The sequence below is a fragment of the Crinia signifera genome, chromosome 5 (assembly GCF_055691185.1).
Source record: "Crinia signifera chromosome 5, ASM5569118v1, whole genome shotgun sequence".
NCBI lineage: Eukaryota > Metazoa > Chordata > Amphibia > Anura > Myobatrachidae > Crinia > Crinia signifera.
The window spans coordinates 88,748,961-88,771,464 of NC_139221.1; the positions used below are offsets into that span (position 1 = coordinate 88,748,961).

General features: G+C 41.4%; 1 protein-coding gene across 1 annotated transcript in view; it reads left to right on the forward strand.

Annotated features, from left to right (window-relative positions):
* The window catches only part of RALBP1 (ralA binding protein 1), a 33,076-nt gene that overhangs the window by 4,621 nt on the left and 5,951 nt on the right, over nt 1–22,504 (forward strand). The window contains exons 2-6 of the mRNA XM_083187644.1: nt 4,737–5,041; nt 12,976–13,419; nt 16,671–17,020; nt 19,732–19,893; nt 20,412–20,543. Coding sequence (XP_083043770.1) covers nt 4,798–5,041; nt 12,976–13,419; nt 16,671–17,020; nt 19,732–19,893; nt 20,412–20,543 — 1,332 coding nt within the window. The 5' untranslated portion in view covers nt 4,737–4,797. The remainder of the gene's footprint in view (nt 1–4,736; nt 5,042–12,975; nt 13,420–16,670; nt 17,021–19,731; nt 19,894–20,411; nt 20,544–22,504) is intronic.

Genomic DNA, 22,504 nt, shown 5'->3' on the forward strand with positions numbered 1-22,504 from the left:
AGTTGCCAAGCCCTGAATACTTGCTTCATATTCCTCTTGCCAATTTACCATCTCTTTATTCCTCACCTGGGGGTTTATTCTAGTTCATTCTTTCTGACAAAATCCTTCTTAGATGGACAAAACCATGTGCACTGCAGGGGGGCAGATGTAACATGTGCAGAGAGAATTAGATTTGGGTGAGTTATTTTGTTTCTGTGAAGGGAAAATACTGACTGCATGATTTTACACTTCAATATAGATCTCACTTTGAAGAAAAACCCCACCCAAATCTAATTCTCTCTGCACAAGTTACATCTGCCCCACCCGCAGTGCACATGGTTTTGTCCATCTAAGAAGGATTTTGTCAGAAAGAATGGACTAGAATAACCCCCCTGATGAGGAGGTCTGTGCTTCTTTGAATCATTTTTTCCTCCTCCTACCTTCCATAATGACATAACCCACTGCCCTTAGCCACTCCATTATACTGATTTGCTCTTATTTCTCTTAAAAACATTTCACTGTAGCATCATTACAAATGTTTATATGTTATATGTTTATTTCCATATAGGTACTTCTGTGTATTTCGTTGGGTCCATTACTTTTGCTTAGCTTTTATTACCAGCACATGTCTATTGGTAAGATCTCCCTTGGTTACAGATAACAGTACAATAGCTATGTAGGAGCAGCTGCATTTGTCAACATTAAGAACACTGAAGTTCGTTGTTGCTTGTAAAAATTCCTGAATTAACTGCTGTCTTTAAAAACATACATAATGTTCTGGGTAACTGTGTCCTACACATTGTGTGTCAAAGAGCACAATCATTGATCTTTTAAAGCTGTATTGTGCCCAGTGATGCATATACTTTTCAGTAAACCTATTTTTAAATACTAACAATATTTATTAAATACATCATTACTAACAAATCCCATTGATTAAGCTACTACCAAAATACTTTCATTAATGAACACTCTACCAAAAAGTGCTTCCCCTCTGGTCACTATACCTGCCTGTCCCTTATTTTGTGTTTCCTCACCCCAGGTATCACGGTTTGTGTGCAACTATAGCTGCCCATACAAGACCCAATTCCGGCGCCACGATGTGTGCTTTGTGATGCGCGCTCCCGCGGCATCTCATCACACAGTACAAAAAGTATGTGCTGCACATACTTGTTGTACTTGCTTTTTATCGCATAATGCATGCACAAGGCATGCAATGCAATTTTAGCCCAGAACGCACGTCGGGATCGGGACGTGTATGGGCAGCTTATGACTTGATAATGACCTCACATCAACTGCTTGTTGCCATAACAACAGCTGCATCAGCAGGACTACAGAATCCCATATAGGACAAACCTGCTTGTTTCAGTCATGCAAAAGCAACTGTAAATTAATGAAACCACTATATACGTTAAAAAGTAGTGGGCGTATGTATGACTGCGCTGCACTGCATTAATAGTTTTAACACTTATTTCAAATGTCAGTGTGCCAGCAGATGATGCCCAACAGATCTATTTAATTGTATCTCTGTTGGAGTTCAAATGGCCGCCAATGCATGCACTTTAGCTGAAGTAAATGGATGATTGCCATAGGCAACAGCACCACTTTTCACTAGATGCTTCAGTAAGATTTCTATGGTATGGAGTAAAAGAGTAGTCTAAGAGGAGAAAAAAGCATATAGGAATGAAGCATTGCCATAAAAAGTAATGCTTAATAAAGTTGAATATTCATTACAAATAGCTTAATTTACAGAATGCTTAGGTTGTCCAGATTACAGTACAGAAGGGTTCAGTATCAGTGCAGTGCATGTTTACCTGCTGCAACATCCTAGCTACTCACCAAGGGACTGATTCAGTGTTAGAAATCAAGAAAAGGAGGGACAATTGCCTAGCACAGGCATGTCCAAACTGTGGCCCTCCAGATGTTGTGAAACTACACATCCGTGCATGCCTTGCCATAGTTTTAGCATTCCCTAATAGCAACACTCTGGCAAGGCATGATGGGTGTTGTAGTTTCACAACAGCTGAAGGGCCATAGTTTGGACATGCCTGGCCTAGCACATCGTGACATGTGTGCACAGCTTTAGTACTTACCCCAAAATTCCCTAAATCTATGAATCTGACACTTAAATCAGCAAGAAGCACAAAAGGGAGTTGTATGGAGATCAAGACCAATATATTTTAATGCAGATTATTTGCTCTTCTAACCAGGGACCAGATTAGTGATCAGTTGGATAATCATCAAATACATTTTCATTAGGGATTATAGTTTAGACAGTTTTGGCGAAATTTAGTTATGGGGCGTCTGACTTGCGAAACAAATTTTTACCAATGGGTGCGAGTGTCATTAAACCTATGCAAACTAATGGGTGCTCTGGACTTAACTTCAGGAGGATGCGGGCAGAAATAATGAGCGTTCGCAACACTCACTCCCTAACAATTGAATTGCTCCAGGTCATTTAAGATGGGAGCTGCAGCAGAGCTTAACAATTGAATTTCCCTTTCGAATCAAATAACCAATATAAACTTTTTGCATTTTAATATTTAGCAGGATATTTCTTTAAAATGTTATTATTTTGTGGCATGGTCCTTGTTGGGTATACTGTCGAAACAAAAATGCCACTAACCTCCAGTGGAAGATCGGTAGGATACAATAGTATCTACAACACTTTTATTGGTAAGCTGCTCAATCAGAGGTCTGTCATTCAGGTGCCAACAGGGAGGGGTAAATCTGGTTAGGAAAGAAAAACAGTTTGTATCCCTATTGCACACTGAATGAGAAATATACATATAATAATCAGACAATACAGAGATCTTGGTTGCATATATCTGCAGATATAGGGTTAAGCCCCCAGGCCGTACGTCAAGGCGTCTCTGTCACTGGGGGTCCCTAACACTGGGTATGGGTCTGGGGTGTGGGCCCCCAACATGCCGACACAGGCTGACTACTCCAGGGCAGCACACAAATGAAAGTTAGTAGGTGTTAAATAAGAAGCACATAAGTGCTATGTAGGGAGGTGAAGGTGTGATTAAAATAATACATACAATAGGGAAAAAACATAAATGTTAATAAAGTGTTAGGGTGTGCTACCCTGGAGCAGACCAGCCATACCAACAAAGGGGGAATCACACTCCCAAACCCATCCCATGCACAATAACAAATTTATGGGCCTAATAGCCCAGTGTAAGGCCACATGATAATGGCTTACAACATCTGAGAGCCAGCTTACCTGGAGATACCCCTGGCTTCTCCAATGGCACTCAGGTGTCAGCAATCCCTCCTATTGCTGACCCATCTATGCCTCTCAACTGCACAACACTTTTATTGGTAAGCTGCTCAATCAGAGGTCTGTCATTCAGGTGCCAACAGGGAGGGGTAAATCTGGTTAGGAAAGAAAAACAGTTTGTATCCCTATTGCACACTGAATGAGAAATATACATATAATAATCAGACAATACAGAGATCTTGGTTGCATATATCTGCAGATATAGGGTTAAGCCCCCAGGCCGTACGTCAAGGCGTCTCTGTCACTGGGGGTCCCTAACACTGGGTATGGGTCTGGGGTGTGGGCCCCCAACATGCCGACACAGGCTGACTACTCCAGGGCAGCACACAAATGAAAGTTAGTAGGTGTTAAATAAGAAGCACATAAGTGCTATGTAGGGAGGTGAAGGTGTGATTAAAATAATACATACAATAGGGAAAAAACATAAATGTTAATAAAGTGTTAGGGTGTGCTACCCTGGAGCAGACCAGCCATACCAACAAAGGGGGAATCACACTCCCAAACCCATCCCATGCACAATAACAAATTTATGGGCCTAATAGCCCAGTGTAAGGCCACATGATAATGGCTTACAACATCTGAGAGCCAGCTTACCTGGAGATACCCCTGGCTTCTCCAATGGCACTCAGGTGTCAGCAATCCCTCCTATTGCTGACCCATCTATGCCTCTCAACTGCACAACACTTTTATTGGTAAGCTGCTCAATCAGAGGTCTGTCATTCAGGTGCCAACAGGGAGGGGTAAATCTGGTTAGGAAAGAAAAACAGTTTGTATCCCTATTGCACACTGAATGAGAAATATACATATAATAATATTATTATCTCTGTATTGTCTGATTATTATATGTATATTTCTCATTCAGTGTGCAATAGGGATACAAACTGTTTTTCTTTCCTAATACAATAGTATCTATAAGACTGGAAACAAAATAAGTGACCGTATCCTATGTCTGCAGTGTTATTGTCAGAACAGTGAAACTAGATGTAAGAGGTGCGTGTAAAACACAATTGTGGTTTTCCTCCTGCAGTATCCTGATATGTGCTCAGCTGCAAATTCTTGTACTTGTATGTAAATCCGCCTCTGGGTTTTGGGAATTCAGATAAGTTCTTGCCATTCATATTCACTTTAACCAGTACATTGCAGTTACCAGTTTCATAATATTTAGTGATTTTTGTCTTACAGACTTTCCAGCCTTTTTTTTTTTGTTTTAAATGTCTGAAGATTGCTACTCTTCCTTAGGATTTAATCAGTTTCATTCTGTCCATTTTGTGGTACTCAAACTAAGAATACAATGCCCTTTCATCCAGTGAACAGTGCCGCTTTCCAAAAATGTTTACCAATATGTGTTAAAAACTATATATAAATATATACAGCATAAATGATAAACTTCAGACCAATTTTTAATATACTCACAATAAGATTTATTTTTCTGCACAATTTATTGCAGTGATGTTGCACTTTGGTTTTGTTCTAGGTACCATGGACAGGTAACAGCGATCTGGGCTCAGTTCCTGCAGTAGGTTGCTGTCTGCAGAATGACGGAGTGCTTTCTCCCTCCCACCAGTAGCCCCAGTGAGCATCGCAGGGCTGAGCATGGCGGAGGACTGACCCGTACACCAAGCTCTGAAGAAATCAGCCCTACTAAGTTCCCTGGATTGTACCGTACTGGAGAACCCTCGCCTCCTCATGACATTCTTCATGAGCCTCCTGATGTAGTATCAGATGATGAGAAAGACCATGGGAAGAAGAAAGGAAAGTTTAAGAAAAAAGAGAAAAGAAGTGAGTCCTACATTTCTATAAACCTTATAGTAATAATTTTATTTATATAGCGCTTCTCTCCCATAGGACTCAAAGTCGCTTAAAATTCATCAAAAACATGGTACATTGAACAAAGGCATTAAAACAGAGGTGGTTGATAACGTAAAGTAGAGAGCACAATAAGCATATTGCGGGGTTAGTGCAGACATTTGGGCAATAACTTGTACAGGTTACCAGGCATGGCAGCCGTCTTGGGCGCACAATTTAGGATTACCTTGGAAGGAATAGGTCACGCCCAGAACAGATGACACAAAATGTTTCAGCATCCTAGTGCTAGGGGTAGTGTCACGGGATCCCAACCGGCATTTACCCGACGTCGGGATCCCGACTGTTAAAACACCGACAGCCGGGTGCCCGATGGCCACTTGCTATTTTCCCTCGTGGGGGTCCACGACCCCCATAGAGGGAGAATAGAATAGGTGGCGAGCATAGCGAGCCACCGTGATTGAAGCGTGGCGAGCACAGCGAGCCTGCACGGGGCTTTGTTGCCCTCGCCATGCTGTCTGAGTCCGGCCAGTTGGGATCCCGACTGTCAGACCCCTATACCACACCCCTGCCCACTAACTGTACAACAAAAGTTTACAGTCTACAGAAATATTATTTGGTGAGCGGTCAATAGGTAAAGAGGGGGAAAACTGTTGATGACTAGATTTATATTGCAAGCAGTATTATAATAATGGCGTGGGGGACCGAGCAATGCCAGGGGCCATACATGGAGCGATCCGTGCTTCATTACTAAGCGATCTAGTCAGATCGCTTAGAAATGGGGCTGTAATAGCCCCATGTGTATGGCCCAATAGAGATAAGTTGGTGGTGACTGGTGTATCTTTGCTCTTGACACCTCCATATGCTTAATATGTAGTTGAATGTTCCTGAGATACATGTATTTTTTTATCTCTATTTTCATTTGCAAGTCTGCAAAGTACTTTTCCCTGGTCTTGTCTCTGCATTTTAAGATTAACGAGGTTTCTTGTGTTAACTTGTTATGTAATATTTGTTCACTTACTGTTAGTAATGTTATAAAGCCATTGGCTTCTGTCTGGAGCCCACCATGAATGCAAATAGAGAAGAGGAAGATACATTTTTTTGTAACCCGTACATACATTGTTTTACTCTAGTTCACATTTTTTTTATTTTGTGTGTGAGTTCAGCCATTTACAATTGAATACCTGGTTGGTGTGATCAGCTGAAACTCCCATGTTCCTGCTGCTTCTCTTTATGCAACGTGATATTCTGTTTCTGGCTACTTTACTGCAGACACGGCTACAAATTATGGGAAATGCTGACATTTTGATTGAGACTTTTAGAACTGCATGTACTAAAAAATGATAGATGGCACTAATAGCAGGTGCTAAAAGGCTTCTTATGTTTTTAATGACTGATTCATTACTTGGGACAATGGTGCAACATAATAAATGTTTGCTGAGTCAGTAATTCTGGGGTGGCGGTATTAGAATGCACACCCTATTTACATGAGGTGTTATCATGCTGGGACTTGTAGTTCTGCAAAGAAAAACACTGGGTGCAATATGCACACTCCATATTATTAATAAGTTTCTTGGTATATTCATTGGCCAATAAATATTTGATCACCAACTAGCTTCACTGTGACCTCATTTCTGGTGGGTCCCTAATACTAAATTTGAATCTGGGGCGCGGAACCCCAAAAAGGCTGGCATAAGCCAGTCACCCCAAGGCAGCACACAAGTGAAAAACTAAGCTATAAGTGTATTAATAAGAACGAAGCAGAAATTCAACCCGCTTCCTAATGCTGGCCATACACTAGAACAGCTTTCCTACAACTATCCAACTAGTTGTCCGTTTACAGATTTTGGGAGCAAATCACTGAACTACATATTACATTTGCTCCCATCTAATATCAGATTTTGAGCTAACACTTTACCCCCGCATACATTATTGTGAGTATCTAGTTACCCGCAGTCATTTGAAGCAGGTAATTGTATTGACGGGGGTTATCCTACTGATATTTTTGGAGGAGTACAAACGTGAAAACACACAGGCTTCACTGAACCTGTGTGTTTTCACAAGAAGCTATTTTTTGGGGGGGGGACCTAATTGGACCCCTTAAAAAAAAAAAAAAAATGGCGTACAGCTTCCTGTTTTTTTTTTTTTTTTTGGTAACCAATGCAGTTTTGCCACTAATTTGATACCCCCGTATGTATGTTAAGAGTACAAAAGATTTTTTAGAGTAGTCCAAGTCTGGCTACTGGTTTGCTCTAAATGCTGTCCTTTGATTTCTTTTTAAATCTTAGGGAATCCTTTATCATTTTAAAGTGTTATAACTTGTGCAGCAATTTATCACATAAATAATTTAGCAAACACTAAATGCATATTAGTATATATTTGTGTGCACTTATCTACATGTATAAAGTCTCACATTTTGCACGTTTACAGCATTAATCCCTAAAGAAATGTAGCAGAAGGAAGAGGATTTTAGTTTCTAATCTTAAAAGGAAAGATTGATAGTAAAATCTAATCTTTGTTAATCTGTTTCTCTTGCATGGTATTGGAAGAGGTTTGTGTGGCTTGATACATTTGTACACTTTTTGTCCTTTTTTTTTTTTAATATATTCAATTTAAAAGTTTAATTATTGCTATAACTGTTGTGAAGAATACAAAAAAAGTGACCTCCATTCACTTCTGCCTGAGGTTGTAATGTGGTCTCAAAATACCATATTCACTGGTGGCTTCACTATTTACTATTTTCCACAGATTTATATGTTACTTATATAAGCATTTTCTCTACATGTTCATATTAATATAGAACAGTAAACCGGTTTTACGCTCTGCTTTTTTACTATGAAAATCTAATTTTACTGCATTATTAAAAGAAAGTACATAAAAAAGATGAAAATACCATATATTTTCAAACTTTTTTTTTTTTTAATAAGGGTCCTTAGAGGACAATTTTTTTTTTTTTAAGCAGTGGCTTAATGTGGGATGTTATATGATGGACATTAGTTGACTAAATATACCTCTGAACCAAATACAGGATCGATGGCGCTTGACTGGTGTGTTCAAGAATGTTTCTCAGTAAAAAAGGAAACAGACAAAAAATGTGTATAAGTGACACTGAATGAATAATAGTGTGGAGGTAGGATAATTCCCCAGGAATGAATCGTACCAAAACTCACAGTGGAGTAATGTGCTCAAAATGTGTAGCGGTTTCTTTTTTAAGGGTTCACCACTGTGATGTAAATGAGGTAAATACCAAATGGTGGGTGATCTGTGGTGCGTACCGTACTCACTGAATGAACAGGAGATTCAAAGCATATCTAGGTATCTTTAAAAGCCAATACACCCGAACACCAATCACAGGGAAGTGGTAACTGCGTACCGTACTCACTACAGATGTAGATATTCCACATGTATAAAGGTATCTTTCGGGTGCAGTCCTTAAATATAATCAGCTCTCCACAGCACCCATGGGCGATGGTGTACCAAAAAGCAAAAGGAGTACTGGTCTCAGTAACAACAAATTTATTTATAAAACTGCAAAAGTGGCCCAATGGCCATAAGCCACAGCTGCAGCAATAAAAGCAAGGATAAGAACAACAAACTCACTTGTAATCCGACATGTTTCTGCGGTCCCAGCCGCCTTTTTCAAGGATACAAAGTGAGTGAGAATGACAGAGTTTAAATAGCAACATGGAGGATCCACATCCGGTTCCCCTTAATTAGGGTGAACGGGACAAACAGCCTGTTCTAAAGTGCAATTTCATACAGAGACTACGTTAGTGATAGCAGCGGGTATACGCTGTAATAATTTAGAAATAGAGTATAATACTCACTGTGTTAAAACACAGCATAAGTCCGCGAGTGTCTCCATGGATGATATGACTTCCGGGACGTGGAACTAAATATACCTGTTAATATTACAACACCAATCCCCTGTAAAAGTAAATTGTTCTATTTAACATAAATCAATGTGTATCTTTTATATTTAAAAATAAGAAGTCGTTTTTTCATTTTGAGTTGTACTGCAATTAATGATATATAGTTTGCTTAATGCCATGTAATTGCCAAGGCAACCACATTTTACATATTTTGTGAGCATAGAGGTTTTGGAAAGTCCCTCTTATCAAATACTGTACAGTGATTGGGCCAAGTGAAAAATGATGGGTCCAAAGGAGGTCCTACACCACTGTGGGTCCCATCACATAATATGGGGGATGAGGGCACGCAGGCTGGGAAAGTAATGGGGTAGGTAGTAGTTAGGGTAGTGGATGTTAAAGGCAAGCAACAGTTGGTGTGAAGGCAGGGAGAAGTTTGTATAACTAAGGGTAAGGGAAGGCAGTGCTGTATGTAAGGAGAGGGGTAGGTGCAAACAACAGTTGGTAGTGCACTGGAAGGCAAGGAGGGGGATAAAAGCATAGTTTTGTGCACAAAAGAACATTTGGATCAGGAGTCTTGTAAGGTAAGGGAAAGTTAGAGACTCCACTTTTTTGCTGAATATGGGTGGGAGCGAAATGAAGAGGTTGGGGCATGCTAGAGACACCAACGTGGGGGTGGAACAAGGAAACCCTGCATCCAGCAGTAGTGTAAAAAAAGGACCTAGGGTAGGAGTTGGGTGAGGGAGAGCTCTCCTACAGAGAGCTTGGGCTAGGGAAGAAGGTTGTAGAGATGAAGTACAGACCCCCATGTCCTGGTGGTGCTCCCAAGGTGTTCCAGTGGGGTGCTATTATGAGAGCCTGGAGGTAGACACATTGGCGTAAGGGACAGAAAATCCAGGACAGGCTGATAGGGTTGCATGGGATACAAGTGAGAGTCAGTACATGAAGCCGTTCCAGGTTTGTGGCATTACAAGTCTAAGGATCATATGTAAAGCGTGGCAGTACCACTGCTGAGAGTTATACTGTGTCACTCCTCTAGTAGTAGTAGTAGTACCACCACCACCTGATGGGTGGCGGGAGGTTGTTCCAGTGCAGGGGAGCAGCGCGAGAAAAGTCTTGGACATGGGAGTGGGAGGAGGTGATTAGGTGAGAGGTCAGCGGCGGAGCGAAGAAGACGGGAGAGAGTGTGGATAGAGATCAGTGAAGAGCGGTGGAGGAGGAGAGCCTTGTAGGCGGTGCTGAGGAGTTTAAAGAGAACTCTGAAAGGAATGGGGAGCCAGTGAAGAGATAGACAGAGGGTGGAGGCGGAGGTAGAGCGGCTGGAGAGGTTGATGAGCCTAGCAGCACTGTTAACAATGGATTGGAGAGGTGCGAGGCAGGTGAGAGGTGGCCTAGAGAGAAGGATGTAGCAGTAGTCAAGGCGGGAGATGACAAGAGTGTGAATGAGAATTTTGGTCGCCTCAGTGGAGAGGACTGGTCTGATGCGCGAGATGTTGCATAGGTGAAAGTGGCAAGATTGTGAGAGAGCACGAATGTGGGGGGTGAAAGAGAGGGAGGAGTCAATGATGACACTGAGGCAGCGCGTTTGGTCGGTGGAGGTGATCTCGGTTTCACCAATGCTGATGGAGATAGTGGGAGAAGAGGGGATGTTCGGGGGATGGAAGATTAGAAGTTCAGTTTTAGCCATGTTTAGTTTCAGGAAGCGTTGGGTCATCCAGGCTGAGATGGCCGTGAGGCATTCGGAGACCTTGGACAGGAGTGATGGGGATAGGTCAGGGGAGGAGAGATAGATTAGGGTATCATCAGCATAAAGGTGGTAATGGAAACCATAGGAGCTGATGATGGTGCCCAGAGAGGTGGTGTATAGGGAGAAGAGGAGAGGGCCAAGGACTGACCCTTGGGGAACACCGACTGGCTGCGGGGTAGTAGGAGAGGAGGAGCTCGGAGTGGAGATGGAGAAGGAGCGATCGGAGAGGTATGAGGTGAACCAGGAGACGAGCGTGCCAGTGATGCCAAAGGAGGCGGAGGGTGTTGAGCAGGAGAGGGTGGTCAACCGTGTCAAAGGTAGCCGACAGATCAAGCTGAATGAGGATAGAGAAGAGGCCTTTGGATTTAGCCGATAGTAGATCGTTAGTGACTTTGGTCAGGGCAGTTTCAGTGGAATGTAAAGGGCAGAACCCGGATTGGAGGGGGTCTAGAATGGAGATAGCAGTAAGGTGGCTTAGGAGATGATTATAGGTCAGATGTTCTAGGAGCTTGGAGGCAAAAGGGAGGAGGGAGATGGGCCTATAGTTGGACGGCGAGTTGGGTTCCAGATTTGTTTTTTTGAGAATTGGGGAGACAAGAGCGTGTTTTTAGGAGGAAGGGAAGATCCCAGAGGATAGGGAAAGATTAAAGAGGTGAGCCAGGTGAGAGCAGACTGACGGACTGAGACGACGTATAGTATTGGAGGGGATAGGATCGAGTGGGCAAGTGGAGGGAGAAGCGGATTAAAGGATAGAGCGGACTTCAGCGGCAGTGGTGGGGTAAATTGAGGACAGGGGTGGGAAGGAGGGGAGTGGAGATGTAGGAGGGAGAGGGTGAGGTCATGGCAGCAGTGATGGCAGTCCTGAGAGAGGAGATTTTGGTTGAAAATTAGGTAGCAAAATCAGCGGCTACGATGGAGGACAGAAGAGCTGGGGGAGAGCAAGGAGTTGAAGGTGGCAAAGAGCCTGCGGGGGTTGGATGATTGGGATCGGATGAGGGACTTAAAGTAGGATTCCTTGGCCAGAGCAAGGGCAGAGCTGAAGGAGGAAAGAATGAGTTTGAAATGGAGATAATCCGCAAGGGAGCGTGATTTCTTCCAGAAGCGCTCAGCAGTGCGAGAGCACGTTTTAAAGAATCGGGTGATAGGCGAGTGCCACTTTTGGGGGTTGGGGGATAGAGGAGGGAGGGCAGGCAGAGTCCAATGCCGAAGATAGGGTGTCATTATAGAGGGAGGCGGCGAGGTTCGGGCAGTACATGACGGCGATTGGGGCGAGAAGAGGACACAGCGTGTTTGAGAAGGCAGCAAGATCTAGTGTGTTGACGTTATGCCGTGAGACAATGCGCGTGGGAGAGGGGAAAGCAGTGAGTGAGGAGATGGGTGATGGTCAGAAAGAGGAAAAGCCGAGATAGTGTACTCACAGTGCTGCAGGTCTCTCAGCAGTGCGCACCGGCAGTCTAAATTTTTGTGCAAGCGGCCGTGGGTCTCCGGCAAGTGGCAGACAATGCACCAGGCAGAGTTCTAGCGGCAGAGACTGGAATATGACTTCCGTAGTCAGGAGGTCAGTCCATTGCTATGCCAGAGCAGTCATGTGAAGGGTGGTTTCAGCCTGAGACTGCTGACAAGAGGCTTGGAGGATGCAGGCTTTCCAGTGTGGTGAGCGAATGCCTGTTTCCAACCGTGCAGGGTGCAATTTTCCAGGGTCCGTTGGATATTAACCAATTAATTAATACAATTAACCTAACCAATATTCCAAGGCTTGATGAGGTTTGTGGGAAAGGTGCCTGTTGATGCTGCTTTGAGCTTTGGTCTTGGAGACACATGAGTTACTATTGATGGAGGTGCACCTGGTCACTGAGAGCACGTCCTATGGGACCCGCTTACTTTTCATAATGTGGTCCCTCACAGCCTGTAGTGTGGACAAAATACGCTATAGGAAGTATTTTGCAATCACTGCTGTATGTATCACTCTCCTTCCTCTGCTGTCACCATTAATGAGGACTATGACTGGCTCTCAGATATTTGGATGGTGATGGACCTCTAAATATTCCTCCTGTCCTTATTTTGCAAATGGTGGCTTTGCAGTATAATAAAAGGTACACAACTTGTTCATTTAAAAAAAAAAAAAAAAAAAAAGTTTTTAGGTCATGAAAATAGATTAAAATGGATTAGGTTATGTTTTACCTTGGTTGCTCTCATTATGGTTAAGACTTGTCAATACTACCAGTATCTTGTTTGTATTAATTTATTAAAATTAGATTGTAACCCGTGTACTTGTTTTTTTTTTCTTTTCATAGCGGAAGGTTATGCTGCCTTCCAGGAGGACAGTTCCGGTGATGAAGCAGAAAGCCCGTCCAAACTGAAAAGGTCCAAGGGAATCCATGTGTTTAAGAAGCCTAGTTTTTCTAAGAAGAAGGAGAAAGATTTTAAAATAAAGGAGAAGCCAAAGGAAGAGAAGCACAAGGAAGATAAGCACAAGGAGAAGAAGTCCAAGGATCTGACTGCTGCAGATGTAGTGAAGCAATGGAAAGAGAAGAAGAAAAAAAAGAAACCCACCCCAGAGCCAGAGCTGCCCCCTGTAGATATACCCCGGCTGAGGCCAGTGTTTGGCATCCCACTGGCTGATGCTGTGGAAAGAACCATGATGTGTGATGGTATCCGGCTGCCAGCAGTGTTCCGGGAATGCATGGATTTCATTGAGCAACATGGCATGAAATGTGAAGGCATCTACAGAGTGTCAGGTAACATGTTGGTCTAGTACCCTCCAGAGAACGTGTCAGACATGCTTCTGTATAATAACCAGACCACTGTAATGAGCATGGAATGGAGCAGCAGGACTGAGGAATGCACAGAAAGCTGCCTGGGGATTACTACCCCAAGAAATAAATGGATGGCCTGAAATAGTGCTGGAGTACCCTGGGCACCAAACAAGGTGCAATAAGGCATATGATAATAATAGGGTAAAGGAGAATGATTCCCATGGCAGATTGTGCAGTACATCCGAATAACAGGGAAGTAAAAAGTAACTAAATAGTGTGATGCCTTCAAAATGAAGACAATACACCTATAACGCAGATGGTATAACAGATCTGTAAAATCTCACTTAGTCAAGGATGATGCATTATTAAATATAAATTATATATGAATTAACAGTAAAACAAAAGATGAACAAATGAACCCACAAAATGTAGGTTGTAATGTGAAAATACAGAATAAGGAACAATTGGCCTCGTACCCTATGATAGTCCTTACGTGGACCCCACTTGCATTTCTCACTCGAGAGTTTCTCTGGGTTGGGGTGCAGTGTAGGTAAAGCATGCAGCAGACCCCGATGTGTTTTGTGTTAAGGCCCATACACACCGATTTTGAGCTAAAAGCAGCCTCTTTTTTTGTAATTTCAGCTCAAAAGCCACCCAGCATGCACGGCCCGACGGTGAGTGCTTGATGCGTGCTCCCGCATCATCTTCGCCGGCGGTTGGCACTCATTTGCTGGTAAGGGTGGCTGGCTTTCCATAGTATCCTGCTATGGAAAGTTGTCAACCCCCGGGATATTGCTCAGAAGGTGATAATAGTTCAGTGTGTATGGACCTTTGAAAAGCTCTTTATCTTGGCACTCTGTGCTTGCATTCAAGTACAGGCTTTAATGAGATATTTCCTCATGGCCACTTGTACTAGAATCTTAATATACCGGAGCTTTGGGTACAGTTCCTCTTGGTTATTAAAAGCTGTGTGTCAGGATGTTCCTCTCTTTGAGGACAACAGCAGGAAGTTTAGTCCTGAATGTCGTTGTGATTCTCTGTGGTTGTCATGGAAACAGAGTATAATGTGCAAACATACGTGAAAAGAAAAAAGGGACATTTTGTATTATATCAGATGATATATAGAAACTTTTATTGCTCTGTATACCGAAGTAGGCCAGAACAGATTGTCAATTTATCTATATGTTCCTGTCCAGTTATCCAGTGGGGCTGTAGTAGAAGTTGTCCAAAATATATACCATTCTAACTGCAAGGTGTCCGCAGCAATGCAGCACAGAATCTTGCCAATGGGTGTGGTCATAGAAATGTGAATATACAACCACTGTCAGGTAGTGGTTTATTGTGCTGGGTTAAGTTTAATGAGACTGTAAGCTTTCACTACCTACAGTGAGGATCAAAAGTTTGGGCACCCCAGGCAAAATTTTTATTTTAATGTGCAAAAAAAGAAGCCAAGATGGAAACCTCTTCAAAAGGCATCAAATTACAGATTAGACATTCTTATAACATTTACAATTTCAAAATAACAGAAAACAAAAAATGGCATCTGCAAAAGTTTGGACACCCTGCAGAATTAATACCTTGTACTGCCCCCTTTGGCAAGCATCACGGCTTGTAAATGTTTTTTTGCAGGGCAAAGAATCTTTGCCCATTCTTCCTTGCAAAAGTCTTCCAGTTCTTTGAGATTCCTGGGCTGTCTGTGACACACTGCTCTTTTAAGGTCTATCCATAGATTTTCAGTTATGTTGAGGTCAGGAGATTGTGAAGACCATGTCAAAACCTTCAGTTTACGCCTCCTGATGTAATCCACTGTGGATTTTGAGGATCATTATCCATTTGTAGAAGCCAGCCTCTCTTTAACTTCAGCTTTTTCACAGATGGCATCAAGTTCGAGTCCAAAATTTGATGGAATCTTACTGAATCCATTTTTCCTTCTACTCATGAAATGTTCTTTGAGCCACTGGCTGCAATACAACCCCAAAGCATGATTGATCCACCCCCATGCTTAACAGTTGGACAGAGGTTCTTTTCATTAAATTCCTTTCCCTTCCTTCTCCAAACGTACCTTTGCTCATTCCGGCCAAAAAGTTCTATTTTAACCGGTCCACAGAACTTGATTCCAAAATGTATTAGGCTTGTCCATATGTTCATTTGCAAACTTCAAACGCTGATTTTTGTGGTGAGGACATAGAAGAGATTTTCTTCTGATGACTCTTCGATGAAGACCATATTTGTACAAGTATCTCTATAGTGGAATAGTGTACCACAACTCCAGTGTCTGCCAGATCTTCCTGGAGGGATCGTGCAATCAAATGTGGATTTTGACTTGCTTTTTGCACAATCTTGCGAGCTGTTCTGTCCATGACACTGCCAGGTCTTAGCTGTCCAAAGGGGGCGGTGCATATTATAAACTCTGCAGGGTGCCCAAACTTTTGCAGACGCCATTTTTTGTTTTCTTTTATTATGAAAGTGTAAATGATGGAAATAAAATCAAACTTTTTTTGACATGTTCTAAGAATTTCTAATCTGTAATTTGATGCCTTTTGGAGATTTTCCCATCTTTCCTTGGAAAAGAAAAAGGAGTTTTTGCACATTAAAATGCACATTAATTTTTGCCTGGGGTGTCCAAACTTTCTCTCCCCACTGTATTGTATTAATGCCTGATTTGTATTTCCCTGGTTTATGTATGCCAATTGTCTCCAGTGTGGCTTCCTTGGGCAGTGTAGGTCTACGGTACCATTTTTCCCACTTGTAGTATGCGGCAAACTGGATCATATTGGGAATTTGATTATGTAAACAATTGTTGGGGGTGTTAGTGAAGACTTCTAATTGAAAGTAATATTACTGTTTAAGTAAACTTGTAGCTATGAATAATATGTATCTTCTTAATTTTATGCGTACTAGCCAACTCCTTGCTCCTGGTTCAGTGAGTTGTTCCCTGGTTTTCCAATTACAGTACATACAATGCCAGTACAGTACCCTCTAGTGCACTGCAATTGTGAGTTTGTTAGTAATTGCGTGTGCACACCTGAAGGCCGATCATCTTTCCTGCAAAAGCCTCAGCGGCCATGCACATTGTAATCATTCACCGGAACCACAACATGTTTCATGCACGATGTGTGCTGTATGTAGACTGTTTTTTATATAACATTACTGTTCTCCCTTTCTTTAATTTTTTTTTTATTGTTTCTATTAATGAGCTATAACCTGTGTTTTGGTTAATATTGTGTTGTTAGGGATCAAGTCAAAGGTGGATGAATTAAAAGCAGCCTATGACCGTCAGGAGTCCCCAAATCTTGATGACTATGAGCCTTATACAGTTGCCAGCCTACTGAAGCAATACCTGCGTGAGCTACCTGAGAACGTCCTCACCAAAGACTTGATGCCTAGATTTGAGGAGGCCTGTGGCAAGAGCACGGAGGCAGAACGGCTGCAGGACTGCCTGCGCCTGCTGAAGGAACTGCCAGAATGCAACTTATACTTGATTTCCTGGCTGATTGTGCACATGGACCATGTCATAGAGAAAGAACTTGAAACTAAAATGAACATACAAAATATTTCTATCGTGCTCAGCCCAACTGTGCAGGTACACTTCTAATTGATTTCTCAGTTTGCATTACCCCTTGCTGAGACAATGTAAACAGTTTTATTTGTATGCTTTAAAAGAAGGGCATGACCCCTACTAGTATGAAGTGTATGTCTGTTAAATCTAACCTACATACTTTAATTTCTTTGAGCAGTTATTTTATAGACCACACATTTCCGCAACGCTTGATAGGGGATATTTGGTCAATCACATCAGTCTGAGCCAGAGGAGCTTACAGTATGTAGGGGAGGTTTATCACAGCTTTGAGAGAGAGAGAGATAAAGTACCAACAAATTAGCCCCTGTCATTTTTCAAACACACTCCCTGTAAATTGGTAGAAGCTGATTTATTTATTTCTCTGCAAGTTTTGATAAACTTCCACTCTTTAATACTTTATAAACACAGATACTTCTTAACTGTGGTATTTGGCAATGGCTGTTGTACTGTGAAGGTTATTCTGTGAGGAGCCATATGACCGTAAGGATGGCTAGAATTACTGTTGTCGGTGTGTAAGTGTTTGGAAAATGCATGTTATGGACCCCCTCCAACAGTCTTCTTGGCTAGGGAAAGCATGCATGGTGAATAAGTATGAATTATTGGTTACGGGAAGTCTCTTATTAAAGGATGGTGTATATAGAAAATGCAACAAAGTCTGAGACCTAGACCATTAACAATTCTAATCCACTTTGTAAATAGGTTTTTGTTGGTTTAAATATTGAAATAATATAATTTACAACCAAATTACAGAAGTTTATAAGCTACCGGTAATTAGTCGCATAAAGCCAGAAAATGGCATACTTACCCTTAAATGAAAATTGCTACTTTATTAAAAATTGTCGGCTTCATATTAGCCACTGCCTGTTGCAATCTATCATTGGTTGTATCAGTACACTACTGTATATGGGTTGTATGTAATGTTTCGACAAGCACATTGGGGATCCCGGAATGAATGCATCAGGAAATTCCCAAGTGTTTTAATGATGATGATTAATTGTACTTCCTGCAAGCAATGTTGACTTCACAATATTGGCATTCCAGGATCTACTTATTGCATATATTATGTATCCTACATGGTTGAATTTCACATATTCTATATTGCATTGGGATTTTCGTTTCTGCGAGTTCATTGTGTTCAAGTGATGACGGTAGAATGGTATCCAGTTGAATATAATGCTATACAGTTGAATAATGGCTGCTACATCCTAAGATGATTTACTCTGGTGTTTGCTCATTAGTTTCCATCCACCCACAGCTTTTAGAAGGCTCTAATAAATGTTTGTATTACAAGTGAATCGTTAGATCTTGATATCTGGTCAAATGGTTGACTAACCGTGTCAACATAGCAATGTTGCTATGGTTCAGCCTGATGAGACACCCAGCTAACATCTTAAATATCTCTGTAATATACATTCTGTTGATGCCGACAGTTAGGGTTATGAGCCGCCAGGAGGATTATGTTGGGTGGGGGGAATTAGGGATAAGCACAAGGGGAGGATTTTGTGTATGGAGGAGGTATAGGGCATAGAATATCCACTGGAATTCTGCTGATTTGATATCCCTGCCAGAACTGCTCTGTAGGGACTTGGAAGAACACTAGAGCCACAGATTCTTCCAAGAGAGAGTAAGACCAATTTGTTACCAAGGATGGTTTGTCAACCTTTCGTAATGTTGATATAGCATCCATGTAGACAAGACGAATATAGCAGATCAATGGTTCGCGACCACATCGAAATGCTCATGTTGTTCTGATGCATGTCCACATAGTTGTACTACATATATTATTGTTTAAGTGGCCCTGAATATCTATAACATATATGTGGCCTCGTTAGTACTGAACTCAATCAGTCGACTTTGTGTTGGCCTTCATGTACTAGCTACATTCTGTGTTATCCATTTTAATCTGGACAACTATTCTGTACATATGTAAAACTAACAACCGTACACGTATATTATGTATATTCCATATATGCCTAAATTTACAATGTTTACCGGTCAACCTACAATGGTCCGTCCTGTTAGAGAGGATGTGTACTTTTTATTGCAGCTTGTTATAACTTTATTTCCAAAATGTTTTTGAGAGAAAGTTGTCAACAGATGGACAAAATGCATAAGAAGGAAAATAAACGTAACCGTACAGCCAAAGAAAAAAGATATATAGTGTGGTTGATCTTATGACGGAAAACAAAAACATATTCCATAATATTAATAGACCTAGATAAAGGTGTGTAATCCATATAGGCATGTATGAAAAAGATGATAGCAGAACCAGATACTTTCGGTATGGTCCTGGATGGCACAGTGTACCTGAATAAGCCAATCCAAATCAGTCACGGGAATGTACACAAAGAAGCGATGGTCAGAAAAAGGTTACCAGAGTAGTGAAGTGAAAAAGAAGAGAATGTAGGGAAGGAAACCTGTTGTAATTGTAACCACGTTGCATAATTTTATTGGAGATTATTGCTTGCCACTTTCTCAGGGTTATAAAAATATATATAAAATAAGTTTTAAGCTTGTGCACAACTGTTATTGGGGGAAGGGTTATTTCCAAGAGGTAGTTCTGAAAACATCCCATTTGTTGTGCTGACAAAATGGAATACTAACACTAACTTAATATAGCATATGGGAGGGTTGCCTGGAATTTTTTTTAATGAGGCTGCTTCACTACCAGTAAAAATGACTGTTCCCTGATTTATTTATCCTCTCTCTTCCAGATCAGTAACCGCGTCCTTTATGTGTTTTTTACACACGTTCAAGAACTATTTGGCGGGATTGTTATAAAAAAAGTCATAAAACCTCTCCGCTGGTCTAATATGGCAACCATGCCTGCACTGCCAGAAACACAGGAAACTATTAAAGAGGAAATTAGACGGCAGGTATGTCTCATACTGTTGTGTTATGTAAGACTTTTGGTGATGGACTGACTATTGAGCACAACACCATCAACTGCTGCAGTCTGCTTTATCTTTCTTCTTTTCCATACCTACTCAAATGGGTAACTTGTTTGCTGTACATTGGGAAAACATTCCTCATAGTCCTTTTATAATACACCTCCTGTATCTAGAGTCCGTTATGTGCAATGACTGAATTCTACTGTGAGATCCAACATTTATTTTAATTTTTTTGGTAGACAATCTGCCTTAGCAAACCTATTCCTGTAAATCCCAGTAAACCTTACACTATTCACCCTTTTCGCACAATTCTTTTGGTCTCTCATCGGCACAAATGATGTATAGTGTTAATGCAGAGGCTTAATAATGAGACTGGAACATTTTAATAGCTAGGCAGCGAGTACTCACAAACTATCCTATTGGTGCAGGTGGGAATAGATTTACAGACATTGCCAATAAATAATGATACAACTGTAAAATACATTGATGCTGTTCTTCCATAGGAATTCCTATTGAACTGCTTGCACCGAGATCTTCAGGCTGGCATAAAAGATCTCTCTAAGGAAGAAAGGCTGTGGGAGGTGCAGAGGATTCTGACCGCGCTTAAAAGGAAGCTTCGAGAAGCTAAAAGGCAGGTGTGTGGCATTCCGAAGTCTCAGCCTGCCCGCTTCATTAAACATCTCCTCTGCAGGCATGAATATAATGGCATGGAAGGCACAAGGCTTACCCTTGTATGGGTCTTGGCCAGGGCCCAAAGTGCTGAATAAATGTGTTGTGTCATTTGTTGAACTGTCACTGGTCCAGCACAGCTGCCCCCAATTTACATGCTGTCCATCTTTATAAAATAGACCACACTTCCCTTCCTGTGTGTTTCATTCCGTTGTACCCTAAATAACTAATACATTTATTAAAGTATAAAAAGGTTTCTAGTAACAGAATATATTGGCTATAAAAGCTTTGCATATAGTTTTTCTTTTGACATATGGACACACCTTAACTTACATAGTGGCACCAATTACTGTGCGTGGTTTATCCAATATGTAATGGTAGTCTCACCCTTTGTTATGTGAGGTTTGGTGGTTATGCATGTCTTACACATGAGGGTGAGTTATCTGTGGCGCAGTGCGCTGGAAACAGGCGAGACCAATAACCGTGCACCCCTCTATCTACATACACTACTGTGGTAATATGGAAATGGCAGATAGGGCAGAGTTGTGGCGATTGGGTTCATTTATGTTCCTTCTATTCCATGCTCTTTTAGGGTACATATAGGTGTTTTAAAGATTGTTTAACACTGATAATTAGTGCGAGTGAACAGACTTGTACTCACACCGGGATAATGTCATTGGGTCCCCAGCATGATGGTCAACAACCATTAGGTCGACAGGGATAATGTCGAAGTTTTTTTTTTTTTTTACTGTTTTTGGAGCCAACATGTGCTGACACAGCGGTATTTCATGACCTACCATCCACTAGGGCATGCGTCTTCAAACTGCGGCCCTCCAGATGCTGTGAAACTACAAATCCCAGCATGCCTTGCCACAGTTTTGCTATAAGGGAGTGTTAAAACTGTGGCAAGGCATGATGGGATTTGTAGTTTCACAACATCTGGAGTGCCACAGTTTGAAGACCCATGCACTAGGGCGTGGTGGGAGCATGGCGAGCACAGCGAGGCACTGTGCCCGAAGCATGGCGAGTGGACCCAGTGCTACATTTTAGTATTTATGTTGACTGTGTTGAAAAAAACATGTCAACCTAATGACCCTGTCGACCTTCATACATGTCGACCATAATGCTGGTGACCTAATAATCCATACCCTTCACACCCACTTGTTAGTTCATGCAAAATTCCACAGAGTCGTTGAGATCACAGTTTTAATGCTTTTTTACATTTGACATCCCCATAGCAGTGTGAGGCATTTGTGAAGGATGAAGGGATGCTGTGTGCTGCTGTCATAATGGCACTTCCTGGACATTGATCCACCATCACTTAAAATGAATGCAAAGGCGAAAATTTAGTTGGGTATAGAGATAAATATATTACCTTGTGCTCTCTATAAATCAATGTAATTTCACTGGGATTGTTTTTTTTTTTTATTATTATGTTTTATAGATCAATTCATAAAATGATTTTAAAAGAGTGAAACTACATTGATTTATAGAGAGCGCAAGGTAATATATTTATCTCTATATTGCTAACCCAGGAGTTTGGACAACTCTTTTACCACAGCAGCACTCGCCCATAAGAGGTCTGAGCGCAGGAGCTATACCCTTTTAAGAAAATTTAGTTGGAACAAACATTGCGTTAAGATTTGCTGACCTGTTTTTGGATATTGATGATATCTAGACTTATTAATTGCTAAGTCTGTTTTACTTTTTCTAAAATGTTGACCTATGAGGTCTACAGTTAACCCTTTTTTTAAATGTTTTTTAATATATGTGTCTAAACCTATAGAATTCTGTATTATTATGCACCAGTGTCCATTGAATTGGTTCCCGTGTGAGCAAAATCTCTTCTGAATGAATTACTTTATATATGACATATGCTAGGGGTCAGCTAATTGGTCCATGAGGTGCACTGGTAAGTGTATTGGAT